Source organism: Chrysochloris asiatica, unplaced genomic scaffold (assembly GCF_000296735.1).
Source record: "Chrysochloris asiatica unplaced genomic scaffold, ChrAsi1.0 scaffold00222, whole genome shotgun sequence".
Classification (NCBI taxonomy): Eukaryota; Metazoa; Chordata; class Mammalia; order Afrosoricida; family Chrysochloridae; genus Chrysochloris; species Chrysochloris asiatica.
In genome coordinates this window covers 2,181,319-2,205,925 of record NW_006408740.1, presented here as the reverse complement: position 1 = coordinate 2,205,925, position 24,607 = coordinate 2,181,319, and the positions used below count along the sequence as shown (strand labels likewise).

Genomic DNA, 24,607 nt, shown 5'->3' with positions numbered 1-24,607 from the left:
CAGAGCTCCTCCTGGGTGGGTGTGAAGCAGACCTTGCAACGCCAGCAGAACCTCTCTCTTCAGTGTGCTTCACGGGGTGTGGCTGTAGCACCGAGGCCACTGTTGTCATCATCCCCTATAGGTCCTCCCTATACAGACACACCTAGAGGAATGATGCAATCTCCCTGCCCCTGCCTTTTAACTGGAACACACCAGGCGTGGTGTCTTTGGAAAGTCATCTTCCTCTCTCATAATCATTGTTGTTCAGGTGCCTGTTTAGGAGATGGCGCTGTAGTCACAACAACAGTAGAGACTGCTTTGGAGGAACCAGAAGCTGTTCCCTGCTGGAGATGGGAAGCTGGAACAGTCTGGATCCGAACCTATTTACAAAAAGAAAATGTCTTATCAGTGGACTACAAAATATAAGTTGTTGTTGTTGTTGTTAAGTGCCATCGAGTTGATTCTGACCCACAGCGACCTTGTACAGGGTTTCCAAGGAGCAGCTGGTGAGCCTGAACCACCAACTTTGCAGTTCAAATGACTTGCAGTCTAACACATTAGCCCACGTGGGTGTTATCAATTAAGAAGAGCAAAGGAAAGAAAGAGAAAACTGGTATGGCCAACAGGTCATTTTGGACCTTACCTGTGTGGCTTGACCTTGCTGCTGAAGCTGCTGCAACTGCTGGGCAGTGAGGAAACTAACAGGCTTATTGCCAGCAATGAGCTTAGTACCCGCTGGCATGGTAGTAAGGATGATATTGCGGCCCAATCCACTGATGCTGTGGAAGGAAAGCAGGAGGAAGGTATGGCAAGCGAAGGCATATCTCTGCCCCAAAGTTAGGCTGAAAATACCAACATTCTGGACCAAAGCAGAAACCAGCTGATGAGGCCACCTTTCTCCCAGGTACTATGCTTCCATGACAGGAGAAGAGCGAGTGCAGAGCAACCAGTGCTCTGGATAAAATGGTCTTAGGTCCCACACCTTTAGCAGCATGAGTAACAGTCCCAGAGACATCTAAGCTCTTGACATGACACCCTCCCCCAAAACAGCATTACACAAGCTTCCTTGAGGCCATCAGACTAATTTCATCCTGTTCTTCTGATTTGGGTTTAACTCAGGGCCCCAGGAAGGCCACCATCAAGTTCAAATGCCAAAGCAAAGTCTTCCCACACAATCACATCTGGAACTGTTATCTCTTGCCCCATTCTCTCCCTCCCTCCCAGCCTTGTTTTATTTTTCTCTACAGTATGTATCATCATCCAATACAGTACCTATTTCCCCTCTCTCCCTCAACAATGTAAGCTGATGACAGCATGAATTTGTCTGTTTTAATAAATGCTGCATCTCAGCACCTAAAACAATACAAGACACTCAATACTGTTGATGAGCACAACAAAGGAAAGACACCAAAGGAGGAACCCAGAGTATCAGCTGCTTTCTCGGTGTATGACAACAGACACTTCAGTCCTCTCACTCCTCTTTAGCACTTACTTGGCTCCAAGGTTGCCTTTGATGATGGGGGCCGTGACCACATTTTTGCCCTTCATAGGCTGGCTAATCATAGAAAGTGGAACTGTGATCCGTGTGGGCAGCTTCCCCTAAAGAGAAAGAATAATCAGGTCTCTTGAAATGGAAGGAGAAGAGGAAAACCACCAAGAGTCACCTGCAAGGCTACAAGAACTACGTTGCTAACTGTCAAATTGTTTCTTACTCATAGTGACCCTGTATAGGGTTTCAGAGGAGCAGCTGGTGGAGTTGAACCACTAACCCTATGGTTAGCAATCCCGTGCTTATTCTACTGTTACACTAGTACGTCACAAGAACTACAGGGTCCCAGTATTACTGAGGTTTGGGCCAAGGTTGTTGTTGTTAAGTGCTGTCAAGTCAGTTCCGACCCATAGCGACCCTGTAGAGGGTTTCCAAGGAGCAGCTGGTGAGCTTGAACCACCGACCTTGAGATTCAAACTGATTTTACAGTCCAGCGCATTAGCACATAGTGCCACACCAGGACTCCTTGGGCCAAGGTAGCCCTCATAAAAGTGCTCATATAGTATAGTCAAATGTTCATTTACTGTGATAAGCTATCATTTGATCTGTTACTATCCTCTTTCATGGCACATAACGAACATCCATATATTAACTGCTATTACCGATATAAAGTAAGACGTGTACTTAAATCACAAAGGAAAGTATATATTCTGTTAATCATGGTACTAGATTCTAAGATCCTCAGAGGCTATGGCTGTACTCATCTCTGAGACCCCAATTTTGACACAAATGATAACTATCTGAAGAAGTAAATCTAAGGAAGGACACGGGCATGTATAATTAGTTAATACAATAACTGCTTAATTATGTTTTCCCAGAATTCAGGTTTGTTAGCAGGTAATGACAGGTCACATTCCCCAGGTGCTTTCAATTTTATCAGAACGATAAGGGAGGTTAGTTGGGGGACACTAATAATAAACTCAACCAGATAAAAGCATCCAGCCCCCAAGCCAATAAAACCTAAACAAAACAACTAATAAAACATTTGAGGCCTTGGTTCCTTTGGGATCACTATTATCACCTGTGTTCAGGCTCATTTTTCATGCCTGTTTATAACAAAATGTAATCATGTACACAATAAAATCTTATGTAAACTTAGTTTTTAAAACCTAATTTAAGGGAGGGTTTGACAGGATGCTAAGATGACATCAATCTTCCCTACAAGCTCGTTAGTGGTAAAGTCACCAGGCACTCAGCTGCCAAACTTCTTGGGTCCCCATGCTGGTTTCTAGACTATTTATACTTCCAGTCGTGTAGCCCATCAGAAAGCACTTAGAGATCACCAGGTAAAGTCTCTATGTATTTTTTTACACATATAAAAACACAGTAACTCAAGATGGCATTTACAAATGGGTTTACAGATGATCTTCTCCTTAAGAATGTTTACTTGTTTTAAACATTTCAGACTGTCACTACACTTCTAGAACTAGTCAAACTAGTTGGGTACAGAATGGTGGAAACCGTTCAATACTTCCTGCTCCGCCAACTGTTCTTTGCTTCTGTTTACCTAGCCTGACTTTAGTAGAGTAGATGCCACTGGATAGTATCTGACAAGAACAGAGTTCAAAGTAAATAAAACTATTTCAATTTTTGTGATGGTGGTGGTGGTGGTGTGCCATGGACTCGATTCTGACTCATAGTGACCCTGCATAGGGTTTCTGAGGCTGTAAATCTTTATGGGAGCAGAAAGCCTCATCTTTCTCCCGCAGAACTAGTAGTAGTTTCAAACTGCTGACCGGGAGGTTAACAGCCTGACTCATAACCACTACGCTGCCAGAGCTCCTTAATTTCTGTAATATAGGAACTTAAACATTTGCTTGTAAGTCACACTGCATTACTTCCCCTCCCTCCCACCCCATAAATATGTTGTTGTTAAGTGCCTTCGAGTCAGTAGACTCACAGTGACCCTGGAGCAGCTGGTGAATTTGAACCACGTATCTTGTGGTTCAAACTGACTTTACAGTACAGTGCTTTATCCCCCATTGCCACTCTGGAGTTAATCCCTTGTAACTGATGTTTTACTATATTGCTTGCTTAGAAAAGTAAAACTATGTTTTATACTGTTCATGTGAAGTCCACTATTCAGAACAATAAGCCTTATCTGTTGTTGGTTAAGTGCCTTTGAGTCAATTCCCACTCACAGTGACCCTGTACAGGGTTTCCAAGGAGCAGCTGGTGGGTTTGAACCACCAACCCTGTGGTTCACAGTCCAGTGCTGATCCTACAGTGCCATACCAGGAGTCCAAACCTTATCTAGAGGCTGCTTTATGGTAAAAATACACACGCTTCTAGAAACACACCTATATTGACGTGGGAACTTTGTTTATAAATGTTTGTAAATAAGTGTAGCATTTCAAATTAGTGAGTGGGGAAAGAATCAACTAGTCAATGATGTTGGAATAATTTGATAGTATGAAGTTAGATCCCTATTTCTTGGTATCCACAGAAACTATTTCAGATAAATGGATGATCAATTATACATTTTGGCTTTTTTCTTTTAATCTGATATATTTGATTATCTAGATAACAATGTGGTGGGAAAAACACAAGGCATTAAACTAGAAACCATAAAAGAAAATACTGCCAGGTTTGATTACATAAAACTGTGGAACCCTGCAGAGCAAAAGAGTTCATACTCAAGGTTGGGAGAAAGTATTTTACACACATAAAGAATTAACTCCAGATGGTACAAAAGGCCTCCTTGAACAATAAGATTGGAAAAAAAAAAAAAAAATTATACACACACACACAAACACATACAAATAGCGCTGTAGTAGGATCAGCACTGGACTGCAAACCACAAGGTTATTAGTTCAAACCTACCAGCTGCTCCTCGGAAACCCTATATAGGGTCACTATGAGTCAGAACTGACTTGACAGCACTTAACAACATGTAAACAGCCAGTATCCAGACAAATAGGTACTGCACCTCATGAGTGACCAGAGTAATGACAAGTAATTGAAGTCCCTCCTCACCATTAAGATATGTGTATGTGGGATTAAAGATATAGCGACATCTGATGCAGCTCTGGGTACAAGAAAGCCGTACATTTGCTGGTGGGAGTGTAAGCTGGTATGGCCTATCCAGCACCACAACTGGAGCATCATCCGTCAACTCTTTACATTCGTACACACATCTTAGGGATCCGAGCTCTAGAATTACTTACATATGTGCAAGACTTACACAGGCATGCACAAGGACATTCATTGCAGCACTTTTTATCTGTTGGTTTTTTTGGGGTGTTTTTGGTGAATGTGGTGAAGGTTTACCTGTAGCACTGATTATTAACAATGAAAATGTATCCTCCTTTCATAGAACTCATAGGATTATTATGTTGTTGTTAGTATCTTGGAGTCAATTCCAATGGATGGTTACCTATGTGCTGAAGTCATCTTTACAGAGCAGACTGCCAGGCCTATCTTACATGATATCATTTGATAGGTTTGAACCAACCTTTTAAAGTTAACCATTTGCCTATGACACCACTAAAGAAAATACAGTCAGTATCTGTGTATGCCCCCAGAGAGGTCTCAACCATAGTTAGTAAAGTCTTTTATATATATTTAAAAAACAAACCAAAAAAAAAAAATGTATGCATAATTATGAAAACACTCAGGAAAAGGGGTGGAAAGATAAATACCAACTTACTAGCAGTAGTCAGCCCTTAGGATGGAAGTATAGGGTGACTAAAGAAGTACTTTCCTAAATATACTTCTCTACTGTTTTAGGGTTTGGTAAAAATGTATGTTACGTTACATATTACCCTCTTACCAATTTCAAAAGAAAACAAATGAGTCAAATGAGAAGTTTCCTAGTTCTTAGGGAGTCTCTCTCAGGCAACAAGAGTTAAACAACCTTAAGCTTCCTAAACAGAAGGACTATTTTTGACCACTACTGTTACTCACAGCCTGGGACGTAGACACAACTGTGGTGCTAACTGGGACCTGTCGCATACTGGGGGCTCCCGTCCCGATGCTGATGGGGGTGCTTGCAGCCCCAGATGCCACAGCCACAGTCTTGGATACAGCTGCATTCATACTGGGCAAGGACACTGCAGAAGTATGCACAGTCCCAGAACCACTCGCCACCGAGGACCCCTGCTTGGCATGGGCTGCAACTGTGATACTCTGGCCTCCTTTGGGAGGCATCATACCAAGGCCCTGAACAATGCGGATGGTGGCAGCTGGTTTTGCTTCCGAAGAGGCCATTGTGTTTTTTCCCTTCTGGTCTGCCACACTCACACCAAGTGCTGGCATCAAGCGAAAAGCTGAACTTGAGGCTTCTGCTGGCTTGAGGTCAGGAGTCACTTTGACCACAGCAGTGCCTGCTGGAGTAGATGAAGGAGCACTGGCTGAGCTGGCCTTTGCAGAGCTCTCGTTAGTGTGGACTGGATTGGAGGTGACATGTAAGGTAGCAGAGATGCCTTTGCCTGCAGTGCCACTTCCTGCCCCAAAGAGGTCCTGGGTCAGTTTGACTGTGGTGACCTGGGACTTGGCCAACGTGGCCATCATGTCTGGTGTGATTCGCAAGACTGTCTGGCCTTTGGCATCTGTGGTGATGGAAGACGGTGGTAGACGCAGCACATCCTTGCCCTGGATACGGAAGTTAGTCGCTGTGAGAGGAATGCTGTTGCCTGTCTGGGGCTTCACACCCAGCTGCCCAGTGATTGCCACCTGGAGGGGGAAGGAACAGCACTGATGAAGGAATCAAAATGTTAATAAGCTGGCTAGGTAGTATAATTATGCAAACCTCCATTGTGTGGACATATGTGTATGTGTTTTGTTTTAGCTTCTGAAAGCTTGCATGCATTCACAAAAGTAAGAAGAGCATAACAAACCCATGTACTCATCACCCAGTCACAACAGTTATTTCCTGAGCTTGTTTGATCTTTCCTTCCTATTTTTGGGAGGCGGGTGTGTGAGAAAAGAACTTGAATATTTTAAAGGAAATTCAAGATAAATCATTTCACTGAACAATACTTATGTACTATCTCCCAACCTAAAAAAGAAATAAAAAACAAAAAACATAACTGCAATGTTATGGTCAATACCAAACAGAATTAATACCACCTAATAAATCAATGTTGTTGTTAAGTGCCATCGAGTGAGTTCTGACCCACAAGGACCCTGTATAGGGTTTCCAGGGAACCGCTGGTGAGCTCGAATCATCGACCTTGTGATTCAAATGGCTTTGCAGTCCAACTGTGCAGGATTCCTGGTGTGGTGCTGTGGGCTAATACACCGGACTGCAAAGCCATTTGAACCACAACGTCAGTGGTTCAAGCCCACCAGCCGCTTCTCGGAACCCTATACAGGGTCCCTATGGGTTGGATCTGACTTGATGGCACTTAACAACTACAACAGTAAATCAATATATACCCAAATCTCAACTATCTTATGTGCATCTATTTACAACTAGGACAACCTCCATTGTGAAAGCGATAGTATGGCAGTTAGAGCATGTGCTTTGGGGCCAGATGTCTGAGTTTAGACACCAACTACTACTTATTAACCCCTAGCAATCCCCCATGGAACCCCTTTCTAGCCTATTCTGGGATTTCCTATTGCATCAATTTTTTCCTCCTTCTCTACTGGCTACATTTATCCCACCAGAATGCAAACATATTATGACATTCCCATCCTATTTAAAAAAAAAAAAAAAAAAAAAAAGGGGGGGGGGGGGAAGAGCCTCAATCTACAACCTCAGTAACCTGCTCCCTTCAACAGCAAAATTCCTTTAAAAATTATTTCTATTCCCTATCTCCACTTCTTTACCTTGCATTGTTTTTCTTTGAATATTTTGTGGTCTAAATAGCAGTCTGTAAATCAAATTAGTTCCCTACTCAATAATATATCTTCATTTTGTTTCATGACATTAGTTGCAATCGCTTCAACATAACACAACTCTTCCAACTTCCTCCCTGGGTTCTCCAATTCCATTTGTCCTTCTTTTCTGACCCTTCCTTCTTTCTGTGCAAATATTGCCCCCTTGGTCTTGTTTGCCTGAAAGCTGCATTCTCTTCTGAACCCATCCCAAAAGGCCACCAATCCACTAGAACCTGAGTTCACCATTTACCTATTTCCCATTCTTAGTTCTCGCCTTACTCAAACTTTCACTGCTCTTCATATAGAGTTGCTAATTGCCTCCTTCAGAAAAACTTTTCTCTCTCAGTTTCCAACTCTCAACACCTGTTTTCTGCTATCCAGTAAATTTTGTCACTATCTTACTTGGTCAAGCACTAGAAACTTACATTGGCTCACCCTTCAAACTATGTCCAGCATCCTACTACTGCGTCTCATCACCCCCAATGGCTACTTGAATAGACTAAGCCAGAATTACCTCTGCAAATGCCTCCTTGCTTCCATTCTTGGCCCTTACATAGCAGCCAGATCAAGTCTTACAGCCTCTCAATGACTCCTTATTGCATTTAAAGTTAACTGCTCTACCCAGGCCCAGTATACACCTCCACACAATTTAAGCACAGGTACCCTCTCTAGACTGATCTCCTAACACTGTCACACTGGCTCACTAAGCTTCAGTCACAATGGTTTTCCTGTTGCTCCCTGAATATGTTAAGCATATTCCTGACTCACAGTATTTCCCCTTGCCATCCCTATACTAGGAATTTCTACTCACAGTTAATCATCACATGGCACACTCCACTTCAATCTCTGCTCAAATGCCACCTCCTCTGAGAGACCTTCCCTAACCACCCAGGCTAAATCAGCACCCCATCACTCTCAACCCCTTACCCTGTTTATGGAATTTCATAGCACTCATTACTGCCCGACATCTGGGTTTATTTGCCTCTTAACCCTGTTGGAGTATAAGCTCCGTTAAAACAGGCACTTAGTAATGTGTAATAATACACCACAGCACCCCTGGCATACAGGACAGTGCCTGACACACAACAAGCATTCAATACTTAAAAAAACAAATAAATAACACAACTTTACTTTTCTGTGTCTCCCATTAGCTTAATGGTAAAATGGGGATAATAAAAGTGTCCACCTCCCACAGGACTAATGGCTCACACGAACCACTTCCAGCCTAGGACCATTTCTAGCCTAGGTGCCCAGTTGCCACTACTGACAATTTTGACCAGGTACAAGACAAGGTCCTGATAAGAATGAGAGAAAAATGTGGAACAAAACTCAAATTCATAAGGAATACCAGACTTACTGGGCTGACAGAGACTAGACGAATCCCTAAGTCTACTCCTAAAGATACCCTTTAAAAACTGGAACTGACACATGCCCGGAGGTCACTTTTGAGCCAAATGAGATTCTTGTTGTTAAGTGCCACTGAGTCGGTTCTGATTCATAGCGACCCTACATAGGGCTTCCAAGGAGCAGCTGTTGAATTTGAATTGCCAACCTATGGTTCAAATTGATCTTGCAGTTGTGTGGTAATCCTACAGTGCCACAGTAGGATTGGCCTATAAAATAAACAGTGATGCTAGTGAAGAATGGGTTCCTTTAAATAAGGTGGGGCAGGGAAAACTGGATGGATGGGAATGGGGCAGGTGGGGTGGAAAAGGTGTTAGTGATGACACATTACAGGGATGGGAACCAATGTCTCACAGAGCGTTTTGTGGATGAATTGTTGAATGGCAATCTAATTTGATATGCAAACTTTCATCTCAAGTACATTTAAAAAAGTATTCCTTAGTACTAAGGATTAAATTCTTCATCACAGTCCACCCCAAATCCAGAAGCTCAGCCAAAGCAATAAACAGACAGACATCTCTTTAGCATCTACACAGATCACACTGTCTGTGGTAAAACACACCTGAAACACCTAGACGTAAAGGGGAAAAGATAACCAATCTGCTTTCTGTGGACTCTCCCAGCTCAGCAGAGTCCCATCTGAGGAGAGTCCACTTACCTGCTTGATGATGTTCTGCCCTGTGACATTCTGAATGACAGCTGCTGTAGAAGAACTTGGAGTGGAGCTTCCAGGAGAACTGGTAGCTGACTTACTCACGGGACTGGCAGTGGCAGTGAGCCCAGTCACTGTGAGCCCTGTCTGCCCAGCTCCAGGCCGCTGCACAGTGCTTGTTGTAGCCTGGGCTTTGATTGGAACAGTGGCCATCACCGTCTAGTTGAGAACATGAAACCAGAAACGTGATTAGAAACTGAAGTGTACATCAGCAGACTCTCTACCACTCAGAAGGAGCCTTTCTTCTGAACTCTCCCTTCTAATTACAGCTGGACATCTTCAGGCAGCTTAACTCATCAAGTATATAAGGGTCATTGTTTTCTGAAAAGGGCACTGTACATGTGTAAGCATCCTAATTTTCAGAACAGCTTTACAATAAAAAAATGGAGATGAAGAGGGTTACGAATCTTTTCTAAAATTACACAGCCAGTTAGTGGCATGGCAAGCACCAGAGATATAGTGGAAAAGCCTGAAGTTTGGAGCAATAAAGTTTACATTTAAATCCTGCCTCTACAAAGGCCCTGACATCTACCTGGATAAATCACTAGACTTTCTTGAAGCTCTGGTACCCAATATGTAAAAACACTTACCCAGATCTGAACATTAAATGAGTCACAGTCATCAGCATCATCACCAATGACAACAATCTCAGGACATGCCCATCTGAATCAGAAGACCAACTCGAGGTCCATTTCTCCCTGGTTTCCATACCTGAGGCACTACTTTGGTTTGTGCAACAGTAGCTGGAACCCGGATCTGAGGTCCTGTTGGCATCTGTGGCAGCGTTTGTGTAGATCCTGTTGACTGCTGGCTAACAGCAGGAAGGCTAGACTGGGCCACAACACGCACTTGGGGCAGTCCAGCAGAGCTGGCGTGGCTCACTCCCCGACTGGTGACCTGAGAAGTTGGTGGAGTTTGGCTGGAGGGTGGGGAAAGCATTGTTCCTAGCTGGGGCATTGTTGGAGAAGACACCAGAAGAACACTGTGAGGAAAATCAAGGAGAAACAAAGAACTTAGGAAATGCATCCAAAAAGACTTTGGAGGGCGAAAGCTGGGGAAAGAACAGAGGAACTTACCTTGAACTAGATTTAGCTGGCTCTGAGACAGTACTGGGGGCACTTTTGCTCACCGATGAGACAGATGGAGGAGAAATAGGAGTAGTAGGCAAGGCTGGAGTGGTGGGAGTCACAGGTGTGACAGGGGTGGGTGGCATGCTGGAGTCACTGAGGCTCAGCTGGCTCTGTTCTGAAGAGCCACTACCAACGACCTTGATTGAACTCTCCTTGCTACTGGACTTCTACAAACGAATGTATAGAAAATTCACAGACAGATTGAATTAAGGTTCAACAGAAGGAAGGCTTGGCCCCTGTGGTTTCTGACGTACTGAGGTAAGTGAAACTCAAATACCTATTCCTAGTTACCTCCATCCCAGAATGTCTAATAAGGTTACTTACCACCTTGGATGGGGGTTTGGGTTTTTGCTGAAGGGCTTTCCTGGCTTTAGCTGCAGCTGCTTGTGCCTGGTGAATCCGCTCTGTAAACAAGAACAGTAAATTTCAACAAGAACACTCTAAGGACAAACTTGCAGACTGTGCCCTTTGGTGGTGTAAATTATTATATATGCCTGAGTGTTCAAAAAAAAGAAGAGCTAAAGTGAATACAGAAATGCTGTTAACTGAAAAAAGCAGTATGATTTGTTGAATGTAAAACTAATGATCTGCCCTGTAAACGTTCACTCAATCCACAATAAAAACCTTTTAAAAAAGAAAGTCAGTTTAAGCCTCAAGGTCAGCAGGTAAAGCTCAGCAGTCACTCCTTGGAAACCCTATACAGGGTCGCTATGGGTTGGAAATGACTCGACAGCACTGAACAACAACATTGGCAAATTATTGAATGAAGCAGAAAGCATCAAAAGAAGATGGAAGGAATACAGGGTCAAAGAACCAAAAAGAAATGGTCACTGTTTAACCATTTCAAGAGGCAGCAAATGATCAAGAGCCAATGATTCTGAAGGAAGAAGTCCAAAGTGCATTGGAGGCATTGGCAAAAACAAGGCACAAGGATTTGATGGAATGCAAATTGAAATCTTTCAACAAACTGATGCGGCACTGGAGGCACTCACTCATCTGTTCCAAGAAATTAGCTATCTAATCAACTGACTGGAAGAGATCCATATTTGTGGCCACTCCAAAGACAGGTGACCCAACAGAATGCAGAAATCATTGGACAATATCATTATCACACAAAAATAAAATCTTGCTAAAATAACACAAAAACGGCTGCTGCCATATATTGACAGAGGACCTCCAGAAGTTCAAGCTGAATTGAGAAGAGGACGTGGAATGAAGGATATCATTGCTAACATCACGTGGATCTTAGCTGAAAGCAAGATGCTTACCTGTGCTTTACTCACTATGCAAAGGCTTTCGATTGTGTGGATCATGGCAAGCTATGGACAACATTGCGGAGAGTAAGTATTCTGGAACACTTAATTGTGCTCAAGAGGAACCTGTACATAGACCAATAGGCAGTTGTTCGAACAGAACAAGAGAACATCAAGTGGTTTAGTATTAAGAAAGGTGTGTTCCATGGTTGTATTCTTTCACCATACTTATTCAATCTGTATGCTGAGCAAATAATCCAAGAAGTTGGATTATATGAGGGAAAAGCATGGCATCAGGATTGGAAGAAGAGTTATTATGCAAATGATACAACCTCGCTTGCTGAGAGTTAACACAACTTAAAATATTTACTGATGAAGATTAAAAACAATAGCCTTCGGTATAGATTGCAATTCAATATAAAGAAAACAAAAACACTCACCACTGGACCAATAAACAACATTCAGTGAAAACACTGAAGCTGTCACAGATTTCATTTTGCTCGGATCAACCATCAACACTCTCGAAAAGCATCAGTCAAGAAATCAAATGCCATACTGCATTAGGCAAATCTGCACAAGACCTCTTTAAAGTGTAGACCAAAGATGTTAGTTTGAGGACTAAGGTGTGCCGGATTCAAGTCATGGTATTTTTAATAACCTTATTTGCATGTACACGTTGGGCAGTAAATAAGGAAGAACTAGAAGAATTGATGCATTGGAGAAGACTATTAAGTACCACAGACTGCCAAAAAACAAACCAATCTGTATTGGAAGTGCAGCCAGAATGCTCCTTGGAAGCCAGGACAGCCAGACTTCGTCTCTCATACTTTGGACATATTATCAGCAGGGACTAGTCCCTGAAGAAGGACATCATGTTTGGTAAAGTGGCGGGTCGGAGAAAAAGAGGAAGATTCCCACGCATATGAGGTTACTGAAGATACTATGGCTTGGCTCCAATGTACCTTAGTCCATAGAATAAGAAAGGCTGCGTACCCATGAGCAGGAGGCTGGCTTGCAAAATGTGCCCTTTGGACATTTAAATCAATATGTATCTTCTGTGTGTTCTGTGTACATCAAAAATAAAAAGGGAAGAGAGGTAAATACTGTTAACCAATAGCACATGGAGGCAATTGTAACCATTGCAATGAAATATGATTTGTTGAATGTAAAAAAAAAAAAAGAACACTCTAAGGAGAATGGCTTCATTAAAATCCAGGCCTCACTGGTCCTTGCCCCTACGAACCTCTCCTGCCTGAGTGTCAATGAAGAGAACAACAGAACTAGGGCAAAAATTCAGAGCATCCCTAGTTTGGTTTGCCATATTGCCTCAGAGGCCTTACACACCAAACTCTTCCTCGCTCCGGTCACGATGCAGATAGATCCACAGCTTTCGTCCAATGTCATATTTCACACATGGGTCTTTTTCATAATGAAGCCGGTCCAGTGCACCACTCACTACTGTATTCACCTAAGGAGCAAAAGAAAGATACATAGGAGTCAAGTCAGATCCATATAACACAAGCTATTTGGGATTTTTATTTTTAAAATATAATTTTATTTGTTGTTTTTGAGACTATACATAGCAAAACACACACTAATTATCTGGACACTGGATAGAAGTCACAGCTGATAAACAGATAATATCTCTGTCTGGGTTGTGGTACTCCCAATGGTTCACTAAATCATTTGGCCAAACAAGAAATCCTGTGAGACTCCCGAAAGATTGGTTTGTTTTTCAACGTGAAGAACATTTTGAACTAAGAAACCGACCGGTTATTCCTTTAGTATAAGTCGCAGGAAAACTTAGCACCAAATTCATGGTTCCTTAACAACAAAGTATTTTATGTTTTAGGCCACCACTGTACATATTTGAGATACCCTCTTTTTTCCTTCCTCATTTAGTTTGCTTAAAAATTTAAGTTATATATTTCCTCTCAAGTCTTCTTAAATCTACCTAGAACAAAGAAGAAATCAATGATCTCTTCTCCACCCTACCTGAGTGCTGGTGACATCCGGTGCAAGAAACTGTGAGTCCTTGAGCAGTTCGCAGATCTCTGCCCGCGTGCCTTCTCCGTTAGGCAGCCGAGCTGCAGCATCACGAACTGACAAAAACAGAAGACAAAATGGCTAAGAGTCAAGCTCATTGATTCTACTGAGGTGGAGAGAGATTCTAAGACTCAGCACTAGGAGGACGCTGCCCCTTGGTGGTTGAGAGCTCTGCCACTAGAGTTCCCTGCATAGTCGTCACACACTTAGGAAAGAGAGACTCCATGAACACTTTAGAATTAAGTGGGTCCCTGAACTAGGATGAGAAAAACTTAGTATTTCCTTCAATTATGAAAAATAGCAATAAGTCGCAATATTGGTAGCATCTGCAATGCTGTCAAAGAAATCACAGCTAATTTCAATCTAATGCAGGCATCATTTGGATTCACATCATTATTTGGAAACTATAGGAGTTTCCTCTCATTCAATATGACAAAATGTGTTTCTGCATCATGAATTGGTTTTAAAATTCTGATCACAATCTCAACATGATTGCTTCTTTTCTAACAGTATTCCATTTTGGGAATTTTGAAGCATAAATCAGGAGGGGTCCACAGGTTTCACCAGATGTCAGAAGATTCAGGGCACTAAAAAGGTCAACAAACCCCATCTTTAAATGAGACAGAACCCGAAAGAAACCAACTCCTACACTTCAATTACAACAATTTAGCTGACCTGTAAACAATTTCCAAATAAAAATGAATGTGAACCCACACTTCAGGAAGAAACACTAATTCCTGTTATAAATCTTGTGGCTAGAACTCTCCCTTCACCTCCCCAGTTTCCAAAAGCTGTATCTCACCCTCAAAAGCTTCTCTGTATATATAAAAGCAGTACTTAAAAAAAAAAAGCTACTATGGTCAAGAAAAGGAATGCCTCCCAATTGTTAATGACACATACCAAGAGACAGGATGGTGACATACGCAGGCCGGTCCGAGCGAAGCAGTGAGTGCTCTCTGGCTTTGTTGAGTGAGGTCTCCTTGTCAAACACACCCTTCACTGGCCCCACAACAGACTCAAAGCCATGCATTCGAAAGGTGAATGCCTTATGGGGTTGGCTGTATCTGTAACGCTCCTATCAAGAAAAAAGGAGAAGGCTGTAAGTCAAAATCACTGGGGTTCCCACCACTTCCCTTATTATAAGGGGATGCACCAAGAGGGACTGAAATACGGAAATATTAGGATTACTGAGCCCACCTTAACAGGAAAGAATAATCCTCAATGCCCTAGTCACTGAGCAAAGGGATAATAAGAGGATTCTGCTATCCTAGGGAGAAAAGATCATCAAAGCACTTCTCATTTTCATACATAATCTCAACCAATGGAAACTCTAAGGAGTTCCCTCCACAAAGCTGGACCCCAGGGGTCAGGCTAAGAGCTACTTTTACTTGTTACACTGATACAGAAATTATACTGTGTTCTATATATTTCTTACCTGCTCCTGAAAAACCCGTTTCTCCTCCCCTGTGCTGGGCCGTACCACATAGTCCGTTCTTCTGGAACATAAAGAAGTCTTTATCAACTTTGAGGGCTAGCAGGTGATTTCATCCCTTTCCCAGTACCCAGAACCAGTACAAATAAAATGCTTCCATTTCCTCTACGACATGAAAAAATTCCCCTTCTTTAGTACTTTTGAAATTCTTGCAAAAAGGTCAAAAATCACATTCCACTTCTACCCAAATAACTCCTGTTGGTGTTCCCAAAATTACTTCTTAAAATCCACAAAGTATTGAGTAGGTGATAAAGAGGCCAACACTTAACTATTGTTCCCAATATTGCAGTTAAACAAGTTTAATCTAATGGCAGCAAAAAAGTCATCCCTGGAGAAACAAAAAATCTCAAGTTTGTTTGTTGAAAGGGTGGTTTTGCTGCCTTCTAAGAAGTCCTGGTGTGGTGCGGTAGGATTAGCACTGGACCACAAGGTCAGTTTGAATTTTAAGTTTGGCATTTCAAACTCACCAGCTACTCTTCAGAAATCTGAGTCAGAATGAGTAATTCTAGGAGTCATTCTAAGTTGGACCTGACTTGACATCAATTAACAGTAACAAGGGAAGTATGGTGCTGTAGGATAAGCACTGGACTGTTAACCACAAGGTCAGCAGTTCAAACTCATCAGTTGCTCATCAGAAACCCAATCCAATAGGAGCGGGGAACCTTTTTTCTGCCAAAATTTATAACATAATTTTTAGGCCATAAAAAAATTATTAACTTAAAAATTAGCCTGCCATATTTTGACCAAATATTTAATTAGCTCACCCATAATATGATGGCTTGGAACTGCTGTTGTCTTGGCAGGTACACACCAAATAATTTCCCAGGCCTAGAAATGCTGCAGGCCAGATGTTCCCCCGTCCCTGTTATACAGGGTCGATATGAGTCAGAACCAACTCAACAGCACGTAAAAGGGGAACTACCCAAAAACTGAGCTTCATAACCCTACTGTCTTAGGCAGTGGTTCTTTCATATTAAGTAACAGAGGATGGGTTTTTATGCTGGTTTACAATTGAAAATAAAGGACCATACCAGACTGAAAACAGTACCATGAGATGTAATAAAAAGAGGGCAGGATCTGAATTATTAGTCAGGGTCCAACCTCCCAAAGTCACCTAACCTCTTTATACCTCAATTTTCTTACAGAGAAAATGAAAAAGTTGGGCTACATGAATCATTCTCAAATGGGAACTAAGGAAGGAGTATACATGGAAGAAATTATGCCCACCCATAAAGCAGATCATGTCTCCTCAGACACTAAGCTACGCAATGCTCTGCCCAATCAAGAACCTTTCCCTGGCTACCATTACTGAACTTTTTATCAGAGTCCACGGAAAAAGGGGAAATGCAGAACTAAATTTCAAAATCTCATGGAACTCAGACTTTCTGGAGCCATAGTGGTAGATGAGCCCCTGAAACTATTGCTCTGAGATAATTTTTAAATCTTAACCAAAAACATACTCTGAAGTATTTGAAAAGCAAATAATAGTTTAACTAGTAAGCCAACTGTCTACCTTGAACATTATGCTCTTTCACTATTTACTTTAATAACTATTGGTATGAGACCCACTGCCAATAGCAACTTGAAATATTAGACAGGAAACCAGGGTGGGGAGTGAGTTCATGTTAATGGGGGAGGAGTAATTTGAAAAAGGGGGGTGAGGATTGTTGTACAACTTGAATTGTAGAAAATGTTGAATTGGTATATGCTCTGCTGTGAATATTCTCAACAACAAAAAATAAGACAGGAGCTGAGGGAAAAAAAGGAATCCTTTCTATATGGAGCCACTCTTATTGCTAGAAATGTGTCACCCTCCTTAGGTGTATTGAAACAGGTAAGATTCAGTGGAGTCCTCGTATCCATTACAGCTCTCAAATAATAAGACATGTCAGCAAGACCATGGCAGTACCTTAGTTTTATGGGATACCACCCTCTGTTAATATATTATACTCACACCCGAGGAACAGGTGTTGTGGCATCTGAACTGTCTTCATTTTCTTGCTGGAGTAAAAGAAAAGCATTAACAGGTAAACGGACGAAAGAAATTTAGTTAATTTAAGGATTCTGGAAATCCAATAAGCAAGTTTGATATTTCTTAAAACCATACCTTACAGAAAGTCTGGTCTTTGGTCTCTAGCCATAGCTGGAAAAGTGCAGCCAATTCCTTTTCATTATCTTGGGATTGGCCTATTATAAGAACAAAAAGACAAAACAAGCACTGTGATACCATTTATACTCCCAGCTTTTACTTTACCTGCCCCATATCTATGTCACAGACCTATGTTACAACTGACAGCAATGGTCCTTTACATGTACTATCTTTCAGCGAATGATACCTTTCATTTTCTCTGTCTACCTGGACCGCTTTCTTGAATGTCATCTAATTAAATCACTCATTCAATAGGATAAGCACTGCATTGTTAACCACAAGGTCGTCGGTTCAAATCCACCAGCAGCTCCTTGGAAACCCTATACAAGGTTGCTATGCATCAGAACTGAGTCTATGGCACTTAACAACAAGCAATAAGAAGGGTTGACTTGCATTGTCATATCTAGAATGAGCTTGACTTCCACTGTCCTACCTGGAAAGAGCTAACCACTTTCCTCTGTGCCCTCATTTTGTACCATTCTGTTCATGCTTCTACTGTAATATACGTGAAGCCAGCACCATAGAGGTTTCTGAGAAAGAAAGAAGCAGGAACTGAAACAACAGGAGGAATTAGAAAGAATGAAGAGAAGAAGCAGAGAGAGAAAGGAGGCTAAAAGAGCTGTGTTGGAGATTGAGTTGTTGTCTCCCCAAAATATGTGTCAGCTTGCCTGGGTCATGATTCTCAATGGTTTGGCCATTATGTAATGTGGGATGATTCCCCATGATGTGATCTAATGTGATACACCAGTAAGAGGATTAAGGGTGGACAGCAATATCCTTTACTCCATCACAACCCTGATGTGATGTAAGGAAACTTCCCAGTGGTGGTCTACAAAATCCTTCATCTTACAAAAATTAAGGCGAGAGATGTGAACAAAGAAAGTGGAACCTGCCACCACCAAGAAAGAAGAGCCTGGAGTGGAGTGTGCCCTGTGGAGCTAGGATCCCATACTTTGAAATTCCTAGATCCAGGGGAAAATGGATGCCAACATGCATAGAGATTTTCAAGAAATGCTGGCCCTATAGACACTGAAAAGGAGACAAGGACCTTTTCCCAGGGCTGAAAGAAAGAGAAAGCCTTCCCCAAGAGCAGTTCTCTGAATTTGGACTTCTAGCCTCCTACACTATGAGAAAACAAATTTCTGTTGTTAAAAGCCATCTACTTGTGGTATGTCTGTTATAAAAGCACTAGATAACTAAAACAAACTGTAACAGTTAAGGACTGTACCACTGAAGACAAGTACTGAATGGGCAGTCACTGGTAACAGATGGCAGGGCCAACAAAAGCCTGTCCTCAGGGGGCCAGCATAGTGGTTACGAATCAGGCTGCGAACCGCAAGGTCATCGGTTCGAAACTACCAGCTGTTCCGCGGTAGAAAGATGTGACTTTCTGCTCCTGTAAAGATTTACAGCCTTGGAAACTCTGTACAGGGTTACTTTGAGTCGGAACCAATTCCACGGCACACAACAACAACAGGGGGTCAAGAGGAGGCCTGCCTTGTGGCGAGGAGCTGAGAGAACTGTCCTACACTGCAGAAGGCAGACTTTGCCTACATGCTTCCTGATCCTGATGCCTATTTATACCTTGTTCCTTAATAAACCACTTAACTCCGTGTGTTCTTTGTGGCCACTGTAACAGATTATCGAACCCATCAAGTACAAAACACCAGAGAAAAGTATGACTGGTGTCAGACAGAACTGGTAAAATGGTTGAAGCAGAAATTTGTCTGACCTCCACATTGTGGGAATCGCTCTAGGCTGATCCTGGTCATTATTCCCACTTAAGTTAGATGGTTCTGATGCTATTACTTCCTTCCATTCACACCTTCTTAAAGAAACTGCTGAGACTAAATTCACCAGGTCTCTGACCATTGTTTTCATTAGTTAATATACAATACCATCCTTTCCAGAATGCACGAAATTTTCTTATGCCTAGACTACTCTTCCTTACTCCCACTGTCTTCTAGAAACGTCACATCACCATCAGCAAACTCTCCTATACCCAAATCCTCTTCTCACAACATCCCTTCTATGTCCTTGTAACAAATGAAACCCGGCTCTCTCAGGTCGTTAGAGTATGTGTAATGATTGTTTAGTGTCTAATAACCATGTGGAGACAGAGCTGAGCTGTTCCTTGAAACTCTACAAATGATTCCACACCATTACTCCCCAGTTCTTCAGGAAAATTAAAAAACATGTTCTTTTGAGGCTCTTATTCTCCACATAACCACCCCTGGCCCTGGCTCACTGAAGATATTTACCTCATCATTCCACCTCACAAATAACTTGGCTCACTTTTCTCCTCTTGTTGGATCAAAGTTCAACATTAAGAATGGTCTGGCCAACATCCAAACCACTCAGCTCTGTTACTTCAATGATCTCTCTCTAATCCAGCCACTCATTCATACAGTCACAATGGGACTTCGTCTTCAAAATGCCTATTCTCAATCCTGGAGAAATTTTTAAATCACCTGTGGGACTGAAAAGCATCAATGCTGAGGTCTCACTCCAACTAATATACAAAATTCCAAAGTAAGGCCAGGTTTTTTTGCTTTGTTTTAATTTTTTACATTGAAGTGAGCAAAGGTTTGAAGACAATCATCAGTTTTACATTCAACAACTCATATGCTTTGCTTCACCTCAATGGTTACAATCTTCTCATACATTTGTCCTGATTCCTCCGTGGTTACATAAGCACAAATATCCTCTTTTGAACTCCTATATAGTAATGTAGGATATATAAATAAGTACACACACATATATCCCATACACATTCACCCTGTGTCTCTGTCCATTAATCTACCCACTGAACACTGTTGCTCCAAGGTTTATATATCACTATTTACCTCTATGCCATTTCGCCTTTGCATACCTCCCTGTGTCTTCACCTATTTTCGTCATTATTCTGTCAACCTCCCTCTTTTTGTATATATCATACCCGAATTAATGTGTCTAGCATCTGTTGTTGTTGTTAAGTGCCATCGAGTCGGGTCCGACCCATAGCGACCCTGTACAGGGTTTCCGAGGGTGTAAATCCTTACGGGAGTAGAAAGCCTCATCTTTCTCCCGCGGAGCGGCTGGTAGTTTCGAACCGCTGACCTTAAGGTTCGCAGCCCAATTCGTAACCACTACGCTACCAGAGCTCCTGTCTAGCATCTAGTCAGTGAATTATTCTCCCTTCCCTTCACCTCCGATAACCATCAAAGAAAGTTTCTTTTAGTATGAAAACATTTTCTTTAGTTTTTACAATAGTGGTCTCATACATTGTTTGTCCTTTTGTGACTAATCTCACTCAGCATGTGTCCTCCAGGTTCATCCATTAAGATGATTCTTAATGGATGTTTAAGAAGTATTTCACAGATTCATTATTCCTCATTGCATAGTATTTCATTGTGTGTATGCACCAAAGTTTGTTATTCTACTCTTCCACTGATAGACACTTAGGAAGTCTCCATCTTTTTGCTATTGTGAATAGTGATGCAATGAACATCTGTGTGCAGAGATCTACTCATGTCCTAGCTCTTATCAAGTAGAGGGATTGGTGGGTAATATGGTATTTCTACTTTCAACTCTTTGAGGAAGTACCACACCATTTTCCACAGTGGTTGAACAATTGTACAGTACTACTAACAATTTAGGAGGGTCCCAGTCTCTCCACACCCTCACCAGAATTTTTCTGTTTTTTTTAAACTTTACTATTAATGCTGGTGTGAGATGATATCTCATTGTTTTGATTTACATCTCTCTAATGGCTAATGATCATGAACATTTTTTCATGTTTATTGGCTGCCTAAATATCTGTTCACATCCTCTGTCATTTTTTTAAATGTACTGTCTTTTTCTTGCAGAAGTGTTGTAGTCTTCTATAAATTTCAGAGATTAGTCCTTTGTCTGATACGATGCTGAAAAAAATTTCCCCCCATCTGTTGGCTCCCTTTTTACTCTTCTGATGAAAACTTTTGATGCACAAAAGTATGTAATTTTTAGGAGGTCCAAGTCATATATTTTGTCTTCTACTATTCATGTGTTTTTAGTTAATATCCTATAGTGTATTTTTGCCATGTACCAGAGCCCTGAAGTTTGTACCAAATTTTTATTGATGATCTTTATAGTTATAGGTTTTACATTTAGGTATTTTATCTACGTTGAATTTGTTTTTATATAGGGTGAGAATTATGGATCTTGTCTCATTCTTCTGCAAATGGATTTCTAATTTTGTCAGTGTCATTTGTTGAACAGACTATCTATTCACCCCATTTAATGTATTTTGGTGCTCTGTCAAAGACTGGCTGCCTATATGTGGATGGATTTACTTCTGATTCTCAATTCTGTTCCAATGATCTGTGCACTTTTTGTTGTACTAGTACCAGATTGTTTTGACCACTGTGCTGTGTAGCAAATTTTGAGATTAGAGAACAAGAGACTTCCAACATTGTTTATGCTTTCCTTTTCAAAGGTCTCTTTCCTTTCCATATAAAGTTAGTAATCAGCTTTTCCATTTCTTTAAAGAATGATGTTAGAATCTCGACTAGGATTACATTATATCTATAGAGTGTTTGGGGGGTTTTGACAGTTTCACAATGTGAAGCCTTCTCTGATTGATGACCATGGTATGTTCTCCCATTTTTATAAATCTCTTGGTTTCCTGTAGTAGTGTTTTATACCTTCTTTGGCTAGGTATTTGTTTCTCAGATTTATTCCTAAGTATTTCATATTTTGGGTTATCTATTATAAATGGTATTATTTTCCTAATTTCCCTTATAAAGCTGTCTTTATCAGTATAGAGGAATCCAACTGATTTTTCTATGCTGATCTTGTACCCTACTATCTTACTGAATCTTTCATTGAGTTCCAATCATTTTTATGCTGAATCTTTGGGATTTTCTAAGTAGAATCCTACTTTGTTGAATGTTCTTTTTATTAGAAATGGATGTTTACATCCATTAGTATTCTCCCCCTCCCCACCTTTTTTTTAGTTATATGGTGGATTACGTTGATTGCTTACTTGGTGTTAGTTTATGTTATGTCATATTTTCTACAAATGTTATCATTTTTTCTAAATTTTCAAATTTATTGGAGTACAATTCTTCATAGTATTGTTATTATCCTTTTTATTTCTATTTGTTCTATTGTGATGTCACCAAATTGTTTTTCATGCATGTTATTTACATCTTCTCCTTTCCTTTGTTAGATTTGCCAATGGTTTGTCAATTTTATTAATCCTTTCAAAGAACCAACTACTTGTCTTATTATTCTAATTCATTTATTTTTGCTCTAATCTTTATTATTTCTTTTCTTTTCATGGCTATATACTTACTTTGCTGATCTTTTTCTGTGTCCCAAAGGTTTTGGTATTCTATATTTTCATTCTCATTTGAGTTAAAGAATTTTTTTATTTCATGTTTTATTTTTTCTATTACTCAGGAGCTTTTCAGATGAATGTTATTCAGTTTTCATGTATTTGATTTTGTTTCCTTGATCTTTTTTTTGTTGATTTCTAATTTTATAGCATTGTGATTTGAAAAGATGCTTTACAGTATTTCAATCATTAGTAAGTTGCCCAAATGATGTTGTGCATAACCAGGGTTGAGATCCTCTACATGACCAAGCCTTTTGCTTTCTGATCTCAATCATGCAGACTTCCTTTTTGCTTGTTCATACTAAAACTTTACTTTGAGTCACCAAGACTCCTAGAATCCACTTATATCTCTACTTCTCCACTCCCATGAGCTCCACCCAACTTGCTTTATCACTATTCAGCTCCACTGAATCATTTCAACAGAACTCCTATCAATACAGTAATATTCCTTCTCCTCTATCTTTGTATCACTCCCATCAAGTTCCAATTCTAGACTACCCACATGACCCTTGTTTGAACCCAGGGAGCCTGACAAGAAAAACACACAAACGGGCATAGTTTTAACACTGCAAGGTAACAATAAACTCCACTGGACCTTCAGTGCTTCTTGATAATCCTATTACATCATGTCTGATTAAGCTACCTTTCCATGCTTTTCTAACAACTATTTCTCCACTCTTCTAAAAACTTCCCTTCGTTATCCTTACCTCTTATCACCACCTACTTTAAACAGATAAGCTATCAGATCAAAATTCCCTCAGCTATTGAAAAATAAAACCTAGAAATCTACTGCTATATCCATTATTTCCTCCATTTTTCCTCCAATTGATAAGAAATGGGCTGCCTTTCTCATCCAAGACCAATCCTTTTATTCCTGCTCAGGAATGTGTAAGATTAATCAATTCAGTTTGTCTTCCTGTGGTAACTTGTGTGTTACTCTGATGGTTCAGGATATGCCACCATTATTTTAAATACCAGCTGGGTCACCCGTGGTGGACAGGTTTCAGTAGCGCTACAGACTAAGACAAGGCTAAGAGGAAGGAGAGAATAGCCAGCTCTGAATGGTTAGCCACTAAAAATCTTATGAGTAGCAGTGAAAAATTGTCAGATAGTGCCTGAAGATAAATACCTCAGGTTACAAGGCACTCAAAATACAACTGGGGAAGAGCTGCTTCCACAAAGTAGAGTTGACTTTAATGACATGGATGAAGTAAAACTTTCACGACTTTCATTGCTGATGGGGCATAGTTCAAAATAGGAAAAAATAGCTATGCATTAATAATCAGAATGTGTAAAGTACGAAGTGCAAGAAAAGATGAGGCATTCTGCTTCCGCAAATATTTAAAGCCTTGGAAATCTTAGTTGTTGTTGTTGTTGTCAGGTGCCATCGAGTTGGAACCGACTCATAGAGACCCCATGCACAGCAGAACGAAACAATGTCCGATCCTGGGCCAACCTCACTACCGCTGTCACACTTGACACCATCAGTGATGCTACCTGGCTGATCCATCTTGTTGGGGGTCTTCCTTTTTTCTCTAACCCTCCACCTTACCCAGCATGACATCCTTCTCCAGCGACTGTTCTCTCCTGACAATATGTGCAAAGTATAAGAGACCAAGCTTAGCCATCCTGGCCTCCAAGGAGCACTCTGGCTGCACTTCTTCCAAAATAGATCTATTGGTTCTTTTGGCAGTCCATGGCACTTTTA

General features: G+C 41.0%; 1 protein-coding gene across 2 annotated transcripts in view; it reads right to left on the bottom strand.

The window, feature by feature from the left end:
• Window positions 1-220: 220 nt before the first annotated feature.
• Window positions 221-24,607, bottom strand: part of NFRKB (nuclear factor related to kappaB binding protein) — a 70,149-nt gene continuing 45,762 nt past the window's right edge. The window contains exons 12-25 of one of the 2 annotated variants that reach the window (XM_006873071.1): window positions 17,499-17,578; window positions 17,346-17,392; window positions 15,335-15,395; window positions 14,800-14,974; window positions 13,849-13,955; window positions 13,198-13,321; window positions 10,925-11,004; window positions 10,547-10,767; window positions 10,182-10,452; window positions 9,417-9,629; window positions 5,435-6,202; window positions 1,472-1,578; window positions 623-758; window positions 221-359 (exon numbers count right to left, since the gene is read on the bottom strand). In XM_006873071.1, coding sequence (XP_006873133.1) covers window positions 234-359; window positions 623-758; window positions 1,472-1,578; window positions 5,435-6,202; window positions 9,417-9,629; window positions 10,182-10,452; window positions 10,547-10,767; window positions 10,925-11,004; window positions 13,198-13,321; window positions 13,849-13,955; window positions 14,800-14,974; window positions 15,335-15,395; window positions 17,346-17,392; window positions 17,499-17,578 — 2,516 coding nt within the window. In that variant the 3' untranslated portion in view covers window positions 221-233. The remainder of the gene's footprint in view (window positions 360-622; window positions 759-1,471; window positions 1,579-5,434; window positions 6,203-9,416; window positions 9,630-10,181; window positions 10,453-10,546; window positions 10,768-10,924; window positions 11,005-13,197; window positions 13,322-13,848; window positions 13,956-14,799; window positions 14,975-15,334; window positions 15,396-17,345; window positions 17,393-17,498; window positions 17,579-24,607) is intronic. The other variant, XM_006873072.1, reaches the window with a different exon arrangement.